Source organism: Maylandia zebra, linkage group LG1 (assembly GCF_041146795.1).
Source record: "Maylandia zebra isolate NMK-2024a linkage group LG1, Mzebra_GT3a, whole genome shotgun sequence".
Classification (NCBI taxonomy): domain Eukaryota; kingdom Metazoa; phylum Chordata; class Actinopteri; order Cichliformes; family Cichlidae; genus Maylandia; species Maylandia zebra.
The window spans coordinates 28,834,684-28,847,939 of record NC_135167.1 but is presented as its reverse complement, the minus strand read 5'-3'; the positions used below and the strand labels follow the sequence as shown (position 1 = coordinate 28,847,939).

Genomic DNA, 13,256 nt, shown 5'->3' with positions numbered 1-13,256 from the left:
GGCTCACTGTAGTTGTGAAAGTTGCTACCAATCAAATTATGATATGTTAAAGTTAAAATAAAACACAACTGTTTTAGATATTATCTAATATACGTTTGTAATTATCCTTATAATTACAAAATGTTTTATGTAAGATTTAAGTTTTGTGATTTATATCTGACATCACAAAAGTATTTTGGAATTTGAATAATGTATTTTGTAACTGCAGTACACATAATACTGATTTTGAACAATTTTGTCCAGGTTCCTTGTCACCGGGGACTCCTTCAGCACCAAGCGTTCAGTTACAGAGTCGGTGTGTCAGATCACCCCCCCAGGCAGCGACGGCCATCTGGGACTGTCTAGTGGACGACTTCATGGCTGTGCCTTCACCTGGAGACTGGCGGTCCATCACAGAGGGATTTCCAGGAGCGCTGGAACTTCCCTCTGTGCTGTGCAGCTCTGGATGGGAAGCACGTCCAGACAAAGGCACCCCATATATCATATAGGAGACACACACATTGATATACACTAAATATTTATTTCATTTATTTTTTGTGGTGCCCAAATTTATGCACCTGCTTGATTTTGTTTAAACAATTATTGCACACTTTCTGTAAATCCAGTAAACTTCTTTTCACTTCTCAAATATCACTGTGTGTCTCGTGTATGATATTTAACTGACATTTTTTATTGTAACAACCAACGATTTATAAAGGAAAATGATGTCTATTAACAAGGTTGCCCAAACTTCTGCATCCCACTGTATTAGTATATTTTGTCATTAGTATAATATGAAATAAATTCTACATGTGTCAAGTTGTGTGCCAACATTTGCTGTGTAGTAGAACTGAGACATTAGTCATTATAAACATTTATTTGAAATAATATTAGAATTCTCAAACAGAAAAACATTAAACATAAATATATAAAATATAAGTATTTACAGAGAGACAGGAATAAAAAGGACCAGCTGCTCTCCAGAGCAGGAACAAGGCTGAGGAGGAAATGCTCCATTGGAGACTGGTGTGGCCTCTTCAGGGACACCAGGGTGGCCAGCTCCACCACCAATGGACCGTCCTGGGACCCGTCCCTCATCTGCCTCGGAGCCGTCCTCCCCTGTGGGCCTGTAAAACAGCACAAAACACAAAGAAATGAGAAGGCTGCTACTAGATTTTAATTTCAACATTGAGAAAAAAAAACAAAAACAGGATATAATCAGATTGGTTGTAGATATTTAGTAAAGGTGATCACAAGGGAATCCCACCGACTAAAAAGGTATCAGTGCTTGCTGTACATACCTGTGGGTGCAGCAGCAGGAGCTCAGGGACTGGGGAGCCAGGAGAAGCAACAGGGGATGCTCTGCTGCAGAATCAGTTGGTTCTATCAATATAGTATTAAATGTTAACAGGTTGAATATAATAATCATAGAGTAGACAGTGGTCCCTCATTTATTGCAGCAGGGGTTGTCAGAATAACTAGCCCCTGGCCACGCACTTTATACACTTTTTTCCACACACACGAACATTGGTCACAGTTCTCACAATTGATTCTCAAAGTGCAAACCTTTGTAGATTGCAAAACGTAAAAGTATTATTATGCCGCCGTTTGTCTTCATCTGCCTGCCACTTTCGTGCACGGTGCAGGTGTCTATTTCCGAATGAGGCTCATAGTTATGGGTGTCTTCGTGCTGTTTTTTCTATTGGACGTGATGGTTATCAAAACCAAACATGATAAATTTGGCAAGCGCAGGAGACGACACGGAGCAGATTTGTCAATCAGGCTGCAGAATGCGGTGCAATAAAAAGAAAAAGAAAATTTTAAAAAAGAGGCAGTGACGGATGAGCAGCGGGACCACTGTGTGCTGTTTATTAATAAACAATAAAATATATTCTTAAATGACAACATGCCTAAAAGCAGAACGGTATTTGTACGTCAGTGGGAAAATAGCGGTGGCTTGCTAGCTTTTGTGCGGCTTCCCCGGGTCAGTGAAAACTTTAGAGAAAACTTAAGAAAAATGAATGAACTTACCAGGTTGCCCGATCTCTTTACATATCTTCCTCCAAGCTCGGTCCTTTATATTCCTGTCTCGGTCCAGAAAGCAGCTGGTGTCGTATGGCTCCGGGTTGTTTGCTACGGCATTGATTAGCCTTCCTTCTATTGAAGAATAAAGGGCTTTGGCTGGATCTGCCCCTTTGAACTAGGTAACAGCCACGTCACCAGGCTCCTGATTGGTTGTCGCGGCGCGATTTGACGCTGGAGTTCAGATTTTTCCAACTCGAGCGGGGGACGCGAAACGCGTGTATGCACAAAATGCAACACATAAACTCACGCGCGTGGTTTTTTTCGCGAGTCAAACGCCTGAAACGCGCTACACTCACGCGCGTTTCAGGCGTTTTCGCGTTTCGCGACGCAAATCTGCGTCCGAATTTTCGCGGGAGCCGCAATCGCGGGTCATCGCGCCTTTCCATTGACTTTACACGCCTGACGCTCTGCCTGCCTCTATCGCGTTCGGTGTGAACACACCGTAACACATGATACTTCTTCACTGTTTGTGTCTGCTGTATGTGACTGTGTAGGTCATGTTTTCCACACCATAAAAGGAGCTCTTTTTAAAGATTACGGTGTTTCTAGTGTTTCTAGTAAATGCTGCTGCCCTCCATAACAAGTATCTGCTTTCAAAGAGTTTTCCTCCACAAACAGCCGCTCAGCGATCCCATGTGCCGTTCCTGTTGAAGTGTATTACTGTGGTGACCTTAATATTTTTTATAGAGCCTCCACAAAGACTTTACTCAATAGTAGAATAATATGCGTAACATAAAAGGCTAAATTTCCATCAAAATCACGATGATCTTTAACTTTCCTTTAAAGCTATAAACCACTGTAACTGCGCTTACTTTGCGGGGGTGGGGGTAATTTCTGAAGGTCTTCTTGAACCGCAGATGCCCTACCTACCACAGCTTGCACAAAGAGACACACACGGGGATGTTTCCAGCAGCTTGATGACTGTGCTTAAGAATCAGAGCAGCGGTACGACCCGACACTCCTCGGGGAGAAGGTCAGGACATTCTTCATCATTATTAACTGGCCCATAGCTGCACCTGTTTTTTATCATCGACAGAGACCGAGGGGAAGCTAAATGCGGTATTACTATCCTGGGAATATTTTTGATCACTTTGCCTCCAGCTCTCCAACATCAGACCTTTCACACGAGGTGGAAAAACCACGCAGACAATTTCGCGGTAAGTGGGAAAGAAAGCCATCTAATAATAATTATTATTATTATAACAACTGTACGTCAGATATAATTTGTTAGCTTTAACCTCCTGCATTTTTAATTTCTCTTTGATATTTGGGCTGATTGGGACCTGATGAATGTAAAAACAAAGAATTACCAGATTTTTTTTTAACGAGAAAACTACTGTGACGAACATTAATGGCTATTGTTACATCTAAACACTGAAGTCACTTTAAGTGACAGTCCCGCAGTGTGAAAACGCATTTTCCCTGTATAAACACAGCAAACTATATACAGTGAGGTCATTACATTTGGCACACCTGCTAAAATTGTATCGTGCTTTCCTTTACTGCTGCTGCTTTATTATAACATCCAGTGTTCACAATACAGCAAGCAGAGTCTTCATTTTTTTAAAAAACCCTCGAGAACAAATACTTTTTTGTCCTCCTCCCTGTCATCTCCATATTCAACATCTTTTGTCGACTATATCCACTATCCCGACTCTGCACATGCCCTAACCACCTCAGCCTTGCCTCTCCTTGTCTCCAAGCTGCTCAGTCTGAGCCGCTCCTCTGCTGAACTCATTTCTGATCTTGTCCATCCTGCTCCATGACCTTTAATGATTAATTAGCTAATATTTTTTCTCTTCGCAGGTTTGAGGATTGTGCAGACACTGATGATGATGATTTGGTGCTTCCAGACTGTATTGTTGTTCATAGCTCACCTGGTTCTCTCAGACTGGGCCCCGGCTGCCCCCCCAACCCAAAACAGCTTCTTCTACGGTGACTACCTCAATGAAAGCGGCAACAACGAACGTATGCACATTATTGCTCAGACCCTAACCTTTTAATATAAAATTAGTATGATAAGTTAAATCTGTATTTATTCTGCAGTTCATTTTATTGGTATGAAACTCTACGTGGACTCTGCTGAGCAATCAGTGCTTTCGGTCAGAGGGGGTAATGCGACCCTACAATGCAGATTTTGGTATGAGCCTGTGCCGAGCTCACCAAGGGAGGTCCGGGTCAAGTGGTCCTGGCTGCCCGCCGCTGGGGGACAGGAGACTGATGTGATCGTGGCTTTTGGGACTCGATTCCGAAGTTTTGGAGATTTCAGGTTAAAGATATGATCAACTGAATACGATAACCTGATCGCTGACTGTTTGACCATGTTTTTCTTTAAACTATTAACATGCACTGTCTGTCGGGCAGGGGTCGTGTGCAGCTCCGACAGGATTTCCCAGGAGATGCTGCACTTGTGTTGAATAAACTCTGGCTGAATGATACAGGTCGCTATCGATGTACTGTGGTGGATGGACTGGAGGACCAAAGCGCAGTGGTTCACCTAGAGCTACAAGGTACTGCATTTACACCTTCAGCTATCCTGTTTGCTTCCGTGAATGAAAGCTGCGACATGTAGAGTCTAGATCAGCGGTCCCCAAACTTTTTTGCACCACGGACCAGTTTAAGTCCGACAATATTTTCACGGACTGGTCATTAAGGTGTCGCGGAGAAATTCAACAAAATAAAACCGGTACCGGTACCAAAAAGAAGATGATTTATTCATAACACAAGGGAAAATTCCCAGAGAAACAGAGTTAACGATAAAAACGTCGGAAAAAAACCCTCTGACAAGCTAAAAACCGATAAAAATGGGGCGATCGTGGCTCAAGAGTTAGGAGTTCGCCTTGTAATCGGAAGGTTACCGGTTCGAGCCCCGGCTCAGACAGTCTCGGTCGTTGTGTCCTTGGGCAAGACACTTCACCCGTTGCCTACTGGTGGTGGTCAGAGGGCCCGGTGGCGCCAGTGTCCGGCAGCCTCGCCTCTGTCAGTGCGCCCCAGGGTGGCTGTGGCTACAATGTAGCTGCCATCACCAGTATGTGAATGTGTGTGTGAATGGGTGGATGACTGGATATGTAAAGCGCTTTGGGGTCCTTAGGGACTAGAAAAGCGCTATATAAATACAGGCCATAAAAACCCTGAAAACCAGAAATTTCGCATCCGAGCCTCATCTTTTACGGCCGTTACCAAACGACTTACGGACCGGTAGCGGTCTGTGGCCCGGGGGTTGGGGACCGCTGGTGTGGATATCCATTATAAAAGCAGACTGCTTACATTTGCAAATAAATAATCAATTTAAAAAAAAGAAAAAAAAGACAAAAAAGAAAAGAAAAAAAAACCCCCTGCAAACAACTGACAAACATTTTACTTTCCAAATTGAGTTGCCATAGAAAACCACACAATTAACTTTAACCACTCATCTGTTTGGTTCAGCTGACCCAGTAGCCTGTGATTTCCCACTGTTGCAGATCAAAGTGTTCCGTTTTGTAGTTTGTAGTAAGAGCAGATGATTGCAAACCTACTTACTGGAATTTAAAAAAAAACAAAAAAACAAAACAACAACAACAAAAACCCCACAAGCCAGTGTAGTATCACCTGGTAAGCAAAGTAGTAACAATAGCTGAAATAACAATAGCAGTGAAAGCTTGACACACTTTGAAGTCCACATAGATATTCTGATGTCTGATTGAATCTTCCACCCAGGTGTGGTGTTTCCCTACCAACACCCTCATGGTCGTTACCATCTGAGCTTCCTGGGAGCCCAGCAAGCCTGTAAGGAGCAGGACTCGACAGTGGCCACCATCACACAGCTCTTCCAGTGTTGGAAAGAGGGAATGAACTGGTGCAATGCCGGTTGGCTAGCTGATGGGACAGTCCAGTATCCGATCACGCAGTCCAGGGAGCCCTGCGGGGGAGCCCGCCTCGCCCCGGGTGTCCGCCGCTACGATAGACTTCACCTCTACCCTAATCACTACGATGTCTTCTGTTTCTCCTCTTTGCTCCAAGGTGAGGCGAAGCAGAAGGTGATGCGAGGTCAACAAGGCCACAGAGAAGCTAAAGTGATATTGAGTGGCCATTTCCTGATGTGTAATTGTGTTTTCCTTACTGTGACATGTCAAGATGCCCACACTGACAAAGATTAGCAGATCCATTACTTAGCAGTTTCACACCCTCATTTCTGAAGAGCACAGTGGCACAGATTCCCATTATCCCTCTCTTTAAAGGTGCTAAGACTCATTACTTGAGCCTCCATTTATTTATACATATAGTGTATGAATAAATGACCTAACTGAATGTTCTAATTCATCATAATTAATTTTACAGAAACTCAAGTACAAATACACATTAGCATTTATGGGTGATAAATCGCAGCTATATAGCAGTCTGATACACGTCTGTGCAGCTAACTGTCAAAATAAATGTGTTTTATTCTAAGGGAGAGTCTACTACCTTCAGTCCTCTCACAAGATGAACCTGACTGAAGCTCAGCATGCGTGTCAGGAGGACGGAGCAGAGATTGCCAAAGTTGGACAGCTGTATTCTGCGTGGAAGTTCACGGGGCTTGACCGCTGTGATGCCGGCTGGCTGGCCGATGGAAGCGTTCGCTATCCCATCACCAGACCTCGAAGTAACTGTGGTCCGTCTGAGCCAGGGGTACGCAGCTTTGGTTTCCCACCTCCGCAGCACAAGCATGGAGTCTACTGCTACAAGTTAGATACTGAAAGAGTGTAGATCTCCACCCATCCTTGGTGGGCCATAACATTTAAATATTTTTTAAAATTGTTATTATAGCCAACAGGATGCTTAACACTGTAGACGAGTGCACTTCTGCAGTCTGCAAAACATCTACAGGTTCACAAGATGATGAACAGAAGAAACTTTAATGCTACAACATTTAAAAAAAAAGAAAGAATCTAAACTCATATACATTTCTTTCCATGTGAGCTACTACAGATTTTACTTATAATTACCACTGAAATTATTCAAGTAGAATAAAACTACTTTCAGCTGTTTCTTCATTAACAAGGGCTCACCACATCAGCTAGCACTGCACATTTGATTTAGCAGTTTTTGTAGAGCTTTTTCACTTCTTGGATCCATATGTAAACCACTACGCTATGGAGCTTTAAATACTCCAACAGAATAGTAAAAAGAAAATCCCTCGTTATATTTGACACGAGGATTCAGAGCTCAAATACTAGCATTCCTGTACTTTTTAAACATTTTTTTTCCTTTCACTTTTACTATAGCTGAGAGACAGCAGGAATATAAAACGAAAACCTGGGGAGAAGGAAAATAACATTCAACAAAGTTGCTGTCTGATTTCCTCTTTCATATATGAACGTAAAGCATTTACTGTGATGTCTCACCAAGTTGTACTTACATCGTATCTGAAGCACATGACAATCAACTCAAAATCTAGCAAAGGAGCCGTCTAGTTGATTTTTTTTAATGGAAATATATATCCTATTTATTACAAATAAAGATCCTCATACAGAACATCTGGTTTTGTCTCTCTGCTGCTGCTCAGTGTTTGAATGTATAACTCAAGCATGCCACCTGTCCTCAACAAATAAGTCTGTTAATTGTTAAACTAAAAAAAAAAGTGTTTGAATTCAACTATCCTGCTAATTCGCACACATTTATATTAAATACTGAAATAATTGTCATGTTGTAAGTTTGCATTTGAGATGCAGTAGCCTGGCACAAAGACACAAAACACTCCAGGCTTTGTCCACAGTGAAAAAGAAAACATATCACTTCCACTTCTTTAAGTAATTCATGTGCAATCAAAATAAATAAATCTGTATTTATTTATATATATATATATATATATATATATATATATATATATATATATATATATATATATATATATATATATATATATATATATATATATATATATAAAAATAAAAAAGACGGTATGCTCTTCTCTATGTAAATTGAGCTTCGAGAAGAAGATGCTCGATTTTCATCCTGACCCCTGCCTTTTTCTGAGGAGCCAACTTCTTAAACACTTTCGTGAGGGTCATAAAGTAATACTCATCGCAGTCTTGTGGTTTTGGAGTGTCTGTCTGTACTCCTTTGTGACATTTAGAGGAGTCCATCTCTGTACTCCTCTTCATTTTCCTCCCAGTGTCACATTTGCCTGATCTGGTGAAACTGTGAGACACAGAATGGCCGCCGCTGGCTCTGTGGCTGTTTTGGCCCTCTGAATCTTGGCCCTCTGAATCTGAGACGATAGTTATGCCGTTACCGTTCACATCCCTCTCCTGTAAAGATAAAACATTTTTTAAACCAATTAAAATCTCTTGGATGACTTTCCTTTTTGTTGGTTTGATGCTCAATTGGTAGAACTGGTTCCACATCAACAACGTTGAAAGAACACACTGAAACATTTGGAGCTATTAAGCAAATAGCTTAAATATGTGCAGGGTTCACATCTCGCCATAAGGATTGTGGTAATCAGTGGGACCTTCAACCGATGTTAGCATATTTAAATTTAGCAATGAAACAGAAGCAGCTGGTTGAAGGTAATGGGTATTAGGTGACTGCTGCTTGTCTGATATATGGCTGGCAGTGCATGATTTTATTAATATAAATAGAAAGGTACTCTACTACAATTAAAGGTCTGTAAAAATCTTAAAATGAAACCCATTCTCTCAACCCCCTCAGCCCCAGTTATCATGAATGTTGAATATCAGAGACATCCACTCATTCTGGGCCATCTCTTTTTCCTTCAGAGAAGGGGAGCTGTGCCCCATCTATAAATTTCTTGGATGTCCCCCTGATGTTTTTAATAAATGCTGGTTTGCTTTGTTTGGACAAGCTGACCAATTGGAAGTGACTGAGTCTCTTTCTAAAGTGGCTACAGCTTTTCCACTAGACCACACACAAAGTATTTAATAAAACTATAGACATGCACACTAAATATTTAGGAACATTGTTAAGAGATAATGCATATCTGCTTTAACGTAGAGCATGTGCAGCACTACACCATCACACCCTCACCATGTCATATGAAGGGCTCCCTCTGTCATTTTGGAATCTTTGTGTCAATTCAGCCTGTAGTTTGGATAATTTCCGGACCCTCCTCTGTTGTTGCTCACTGCAAAATGACAGATGACTGTGGAAAGTTTTCCTTCTTATCACTGTGGCTTTGCAGTACAAACAGTGGTAATGCGCCTGACTTCTGCACTGGAGTCTACACCTGTGGAAGGTGTATTCTGAAACAGAAAAGATGTAAACATCATGATTAGGAATGAGTTGGTTTAACTTAAACTTAAAGTTCTGAAACATACTTCCAGTTTCAAAGGCTTCCCTTTGATGGCTGTCCAAGTGGATCCTAAGACTGGGGCGGTTTGTGGGTTTGAAAATTTCAGGTGAACAAAACGGACAATGAAATTTTCCTGGAGAACAGCAAGTGTTGCATTTTTGCAGAGCAGGAATAGAAGATCCCTTCCGGATAGACACGTGAAACTGGAACAGATAATAAAGTCATTAATCCGAAAATATCAGATGCACGAAGAAGGGCAGCCAATAACAAGTCCTGATTTCTGCTGGAGGTACGACAGCAAGGAAGCTTAGTAGAAATGCAATTACTTGGAAACAGCAATGTGGAATTATAAAGTTTTAATTTGTGTTATTTAATGTGCCCAATGCAAGGGGAAAAAATGTGTAATTCTGATTGCAGTTGAATCACTTTTAATGACTCTTAGACTATGTTTGTCAGCAACTGCTAGCCTTTTTCAGAGTTAAACTTACTCCTTTGCATCTCTTTGTTTAAGAGATGCAAACTGTTTGTTTGCATTTTTCTTTTTTGACCTTGTTTAGGTCAAAAAAGAAAAATGCAAACAAACAGTTCCTGTGACTAATGACTAGCTTCATTGTTAGCCACCTGCTAGATAAGCTGAATGACACTTAGTTAGTTGCCAAATAGAAAACAGTCAACCTGCTATGAAGGCAAAAGACTTATAATCAATGCTGCCTAGAATAAAAATACTTACATTTAACTGCTTGGGACTGTCCATCTTTCTCACAGAGCTACCTGAGGCCTGCTCTTCTTCTTTGGGGAGCTCACTGCAGTTTTTCACCCTTTATATTGCTTTGCTGCCTCCCTCTGGTTTTGAAGTGTCTGTCTGTACACATTAACATTTTTGTACTCATTTTCGTCATCCTCACGTTCACCTGACCAGGGGAAGCGTCGGTGCTCTGAAATGATAGTTATTTTGTTACAGTCAAAACCTTTGATGTAACTCGCCTCTTAGTGTGATGCTCAGTTTGTAGTAACATGCAGGTAACATTATTCAGCATGCCCACATCTTTCTAAAGGCTTATAAACCAGCTTTGTCACCGACTGCTAACCATTTTTAGGGTTAAAGTTACTCTTTTGCTTCTCTTATGTTAAATACAAATATAAGCAAACAATTTCCAGTGTTATGATAGCATACATATCAGCCTATCTGATATGTTGCCTGTAAGCCAATTAGCTACCAGACAGAAGAGTTAACCTCCTATGAATATAAAAGGCTCATAATAACTGTTAGTTGCTAGCTAAAACAATATTTGCATTGAACTGTTGGTCACTGTCCGTCTTGCTCACAGAACTACCTGAAGCCTTTTCCAGTCTTTTCTATGAATATAGCAGCAATTGGTTATCCTTTAAATTGCTTTACTGCCTCCTTCTGGTTCCTGTCAACAATAATTTGAGTCTTTTAATTGAATTTTACAAAACCTTTAACATTAATCCCCCCCCCCCTTTACTAAGTCCACAGCCTAAAGTACATGTGCAAACTTGATCGTAACTTGCACCAGTTCTGATGTAAAACTGTAACCACTGCTATCTATAAACAGTAAGTACAGTTATCAGTAAAGAAGTATGCACAAATCTTGAGTCACCGCTCTTGTCTTTATATTTTGCTAGAAAACTGCTAAATAAATGCAGCGATTTTTTGAGTTTGTACAGTTCTAATGAACATGACAGTCAATATTTATTATGACCATCTTTATCCTTTGACACACCCTGAACTTTCTTAGACAGCTTCCTTCTTTAAATAGTCTTCAGGAATAGTTCTTCAGGCTTCTTGAAGGACATTCAAAGCTCTTCTTTGAATGTTTTGCCTTTTGTTGTGTTCTCTGTCAAATTTCTCCCACACTAAGGTTGAGGTCCAGGCTCTGTGGAGGCCAATCCATGACTGATAGTTTTCCACTATGTGTTTTTCTATCTAGGTGAGCTTCCAATGCATTGAGAATGTGTTTGGGATTATTGTGATGCTAAAACAAATGCGGTTCCCAGAAACTTTCCAAATGGTATTTCATGCTGGATTAAAATTTCACAGCACTTTTCTGTGCAGAACAGCAGTTGCTGAAATGAAGCCACAAACCCTCGTGTTTTACAGAGGCTGTAGGCACTCACCTCACTCCTGACCTCCTCTATACTTGCTGATGATGATTTTGAAGCAAAAACCTTACATTTGGATTCATCACTCCATAAGACTTCTTGTCACTGATTTTTAGAACAGTTTTTATGTAACTTGGCATGCCTGTGCCTTTTCTCCCTGTTTCCTTCCTTGAGAATGGTTTCTCGACTACCACCCTTCCACTGTGAATATTTCTGATGATGCTTCAGTGAACAGTGTAGATGGAGCAGGTCCTGTCAGGTCTTTGGTGGATTTTGTTCCCCTGTTTTTTAATAACATGACTCTCGGATACTTTTCATCTGCTGTAGATAGTTTTACGTTTAAAGATATACCTGGAAAAAAAGATAATAGGGGAAAAGCTGGGAGCCGAGGATCAAGATGATACTGACAACCTTAAAGCTGCTTAAAAGGGAAAAACAATATTTTACGTGATGTTTCTTTACTGTTAACGCTGCTGTTTACTCTATCTGTACCAGACTTTAGACAGGACATAGTTTTTATTAGGTGAAGTTTTTGTTATTGAACTTCCCAACATGATCCCAACCATACTCGAGATGCTGACTCACAGTCAAACCAAATATTGCACTGTCTCAAACACAAATGCCTCATACACCTGAAAGATACCGAGGGGTGTGTGAATGTACACTGACGTTTCTGCTTTCTTCTCACTGTTCACACATAATATTTCATTTCAGATTTTCAGAGGTCAAAGCTTTGCCACCCAGAACTCCTCACCAGAGGTGTGGACTCGAGTCACATGACTTGGACTCGAGTCAGACTCGAGTCATTAATTTTATGACTTTAGACTTGACTTGAAAAAATGTTCTAAGACTTGTGACTTGACTTGGACTTTTACACCAATGACTTGGGACTTGAATTGGACTTGAACCGGTTTACTTGAAAAGACTTGATATTTTACCCCAAATATAAAATTTAACATGCATATTATATAGAGATTGAAAATGTGACGTCATTCACGGGTAGAACCGCAAAGGATTCTGGGAACTCGTGGCAAGCGGTACTAGCGCACGCAGGCTTTCAATTGAAATCAGTCACACAGCGATAAAAAGAAACACAAAAATGTCAAGAAGCTGTTGTATTATTAACTGCAATAGCCGGTCGCATGACAGCCACGAGAAGCTGACGGGTAAAGAGATCGGTTGTTATCGGATTACGTCGTTGAAGAGAAATTGTTCATGTTTCCGAAGTAACAAAGACGCGACGGATGGCCTGGATTGCAGCCATTCAAAGATCAAATATAACGTCCCAGAACCCTCCAGCTCACAGGTTAGTCTGCTCCAAGCATTTACACGAAGGTCAGTGTTTTTTAGTAGTTAATACGTCATTTTCATAACATAATTAGTGATATAGGTTACAAGCAAGTCTGGCGCTGAACAGAAATGGTCGCGCTATGCTCCTTTATTTATTGTGCATAAATAGTGAATTGTCCTGACACAATATTGCGTTTCGCTTCTGTTATTATGGTACATTGACAAAAACATATACTTTTATTCACAGGATAAAACAGTTGTTTTGTATCACTAATTGCCCAGTGCGATTACAGCATACAATATTATTGTCACTGCTACATTTCTGTGATGGGTACCAGAAATTATTTCCACTGCTAATTAATTACCGTTGAGCTCAAAGGTCCTATTAATAAACGGTTAACGAATGTGTATTTATGACGACAATTTGTGAGACTGGTAAACTTATGATACGTACGATGGTCTTTCGTTCTACACGGTGCATTTCAAGGTCCTGTACCCATCCGTC

At 40.8% G+C, this 13,256-nt stretch overlaps 2 protein-coding genes and 1 long non-coding RNA gene across 3 annotated transcripts; 1 reads left to right on the top strand and 2 right to left on the bottom strand.

Moving 5' to 3' along the window:
* Positions 1 to 740: 740 nt before the first annotated feature.
* LOC143418755 (uncharacterized) lies at positions 741 to 2,352 on the bottom strand. Its single transcript, XR_013098773.1, has 3 exons — positions 2,011 to 2,352; positions 1,281 to 1,362; positions 741 to 1,106 (listed from the first exon to the last, which is right to left on the bottom strand). It is a non-coding gene; the product is annotated as an uncharacterized LOC143418755 (long non-coding RNA).
* Positions 2,353 to 2,967: 615 nt separating this feature from the next.
* On the top strand, positions 2,968 to 7,602 carry LOC101482338 (hyaluronan and proteoglycan link protein 3). Its single transcript, XM_076884457.1, has 6 exons — positions 2,968 to 3,221; positions 3,871 to 4,032; positions 4,111 to 4,333; positions 4,429 to 4,574; positions 5,761 to 6,063; positions 6,494 to 7,602. Exons 1-6 carry the CDS (start codon positions 3,119 to 3,121, stop codon positions 6,787 to 6,789), a joined length of 1,233 nt encoding a protein of 410 aa, XP_076740572.1. The 5' UTR covers positions 2,968 to 3,118; the 3' UTR covers positions 6,790 to 7,602.
* A 357-nt stretch (positions 7,603 to 7,959) lies between these two features.
* On the bottom strand, positions 7,960 to 10,182 carry LOC101482050 (uncharacterized). Its single transcript, XM_004557917.3, has 4 exons — positions 10,068 to 10,182; positions 9,363 to 9,540; positions 9,073 to 9,287; positions 7,960 to 8,333 (listed from the first exon to the last, which is right to left on the bottom strand). The coding sequence occupies exons 1-4, from the start codon at positions 10,089 to 10,091 to the stop codon at positions 7,995 to 7,997; spliced, it is 756 nt and encodes a 251-aa protein (XP_004557974.2). The 5' UTR covers positions 10,092 to 10,182; the 3' UTR covers positions 7,960 to 7,994.
* Between the last annotated feature and the right edge of the window lie 3,074 nt (positions 10,183 to 13,256).

What these genes read in the sequence shown, in the direction of transcription:
- LOC101482338 (XM_076884457.1), top strand. Translation starts at nt 3,119, where the DNA reads ATGCGGTATTACTATCCTGGGAATATTTTTGATCACTTTGCCTCCAGC. An exon ending in TGAAAGCGGCAACAACGAAC is followed by an intron (nt 4,033 to 4,110) that starts GTATGCACATTA and finishes TTTATTCTGCAG; the next exon opens with TTCATTTTATTGGTATGAAA. An exon ending in GGTTCACCTAGAGCTACAAG is followed by an intron (nt 4,575 to 5,760) that starts GTACTGCATTTA and finishes TCTTCCACCCAG; the next exon opens with GTGTGGTGTTTCCCTACCAA.
- LOC101482050 (XM_004557917.3), bottom strand. Translation starts at nt 10,091, where the DNA reads ATGGACAGTCCCAAGCAGTTAAAT. An exon ending in ACAGTCCCAAGCAGTTAAAT is followed by an intron (nt 9,541 to 10,067) that starts GTAAGTATTTTT and finishes TATCTGTTCCAG; the next exon opens with TTTCACGTGTCTATCCGGAA. An exon ending in GGAGCCCTTCATATGACATG is followed by an intron (nt 8,334 to 9,072) that starts GTGAGGGTGTGA and finishes TTATCTTTACAG; the next exon opens with GAGAGGGATGTGAACGGTAA.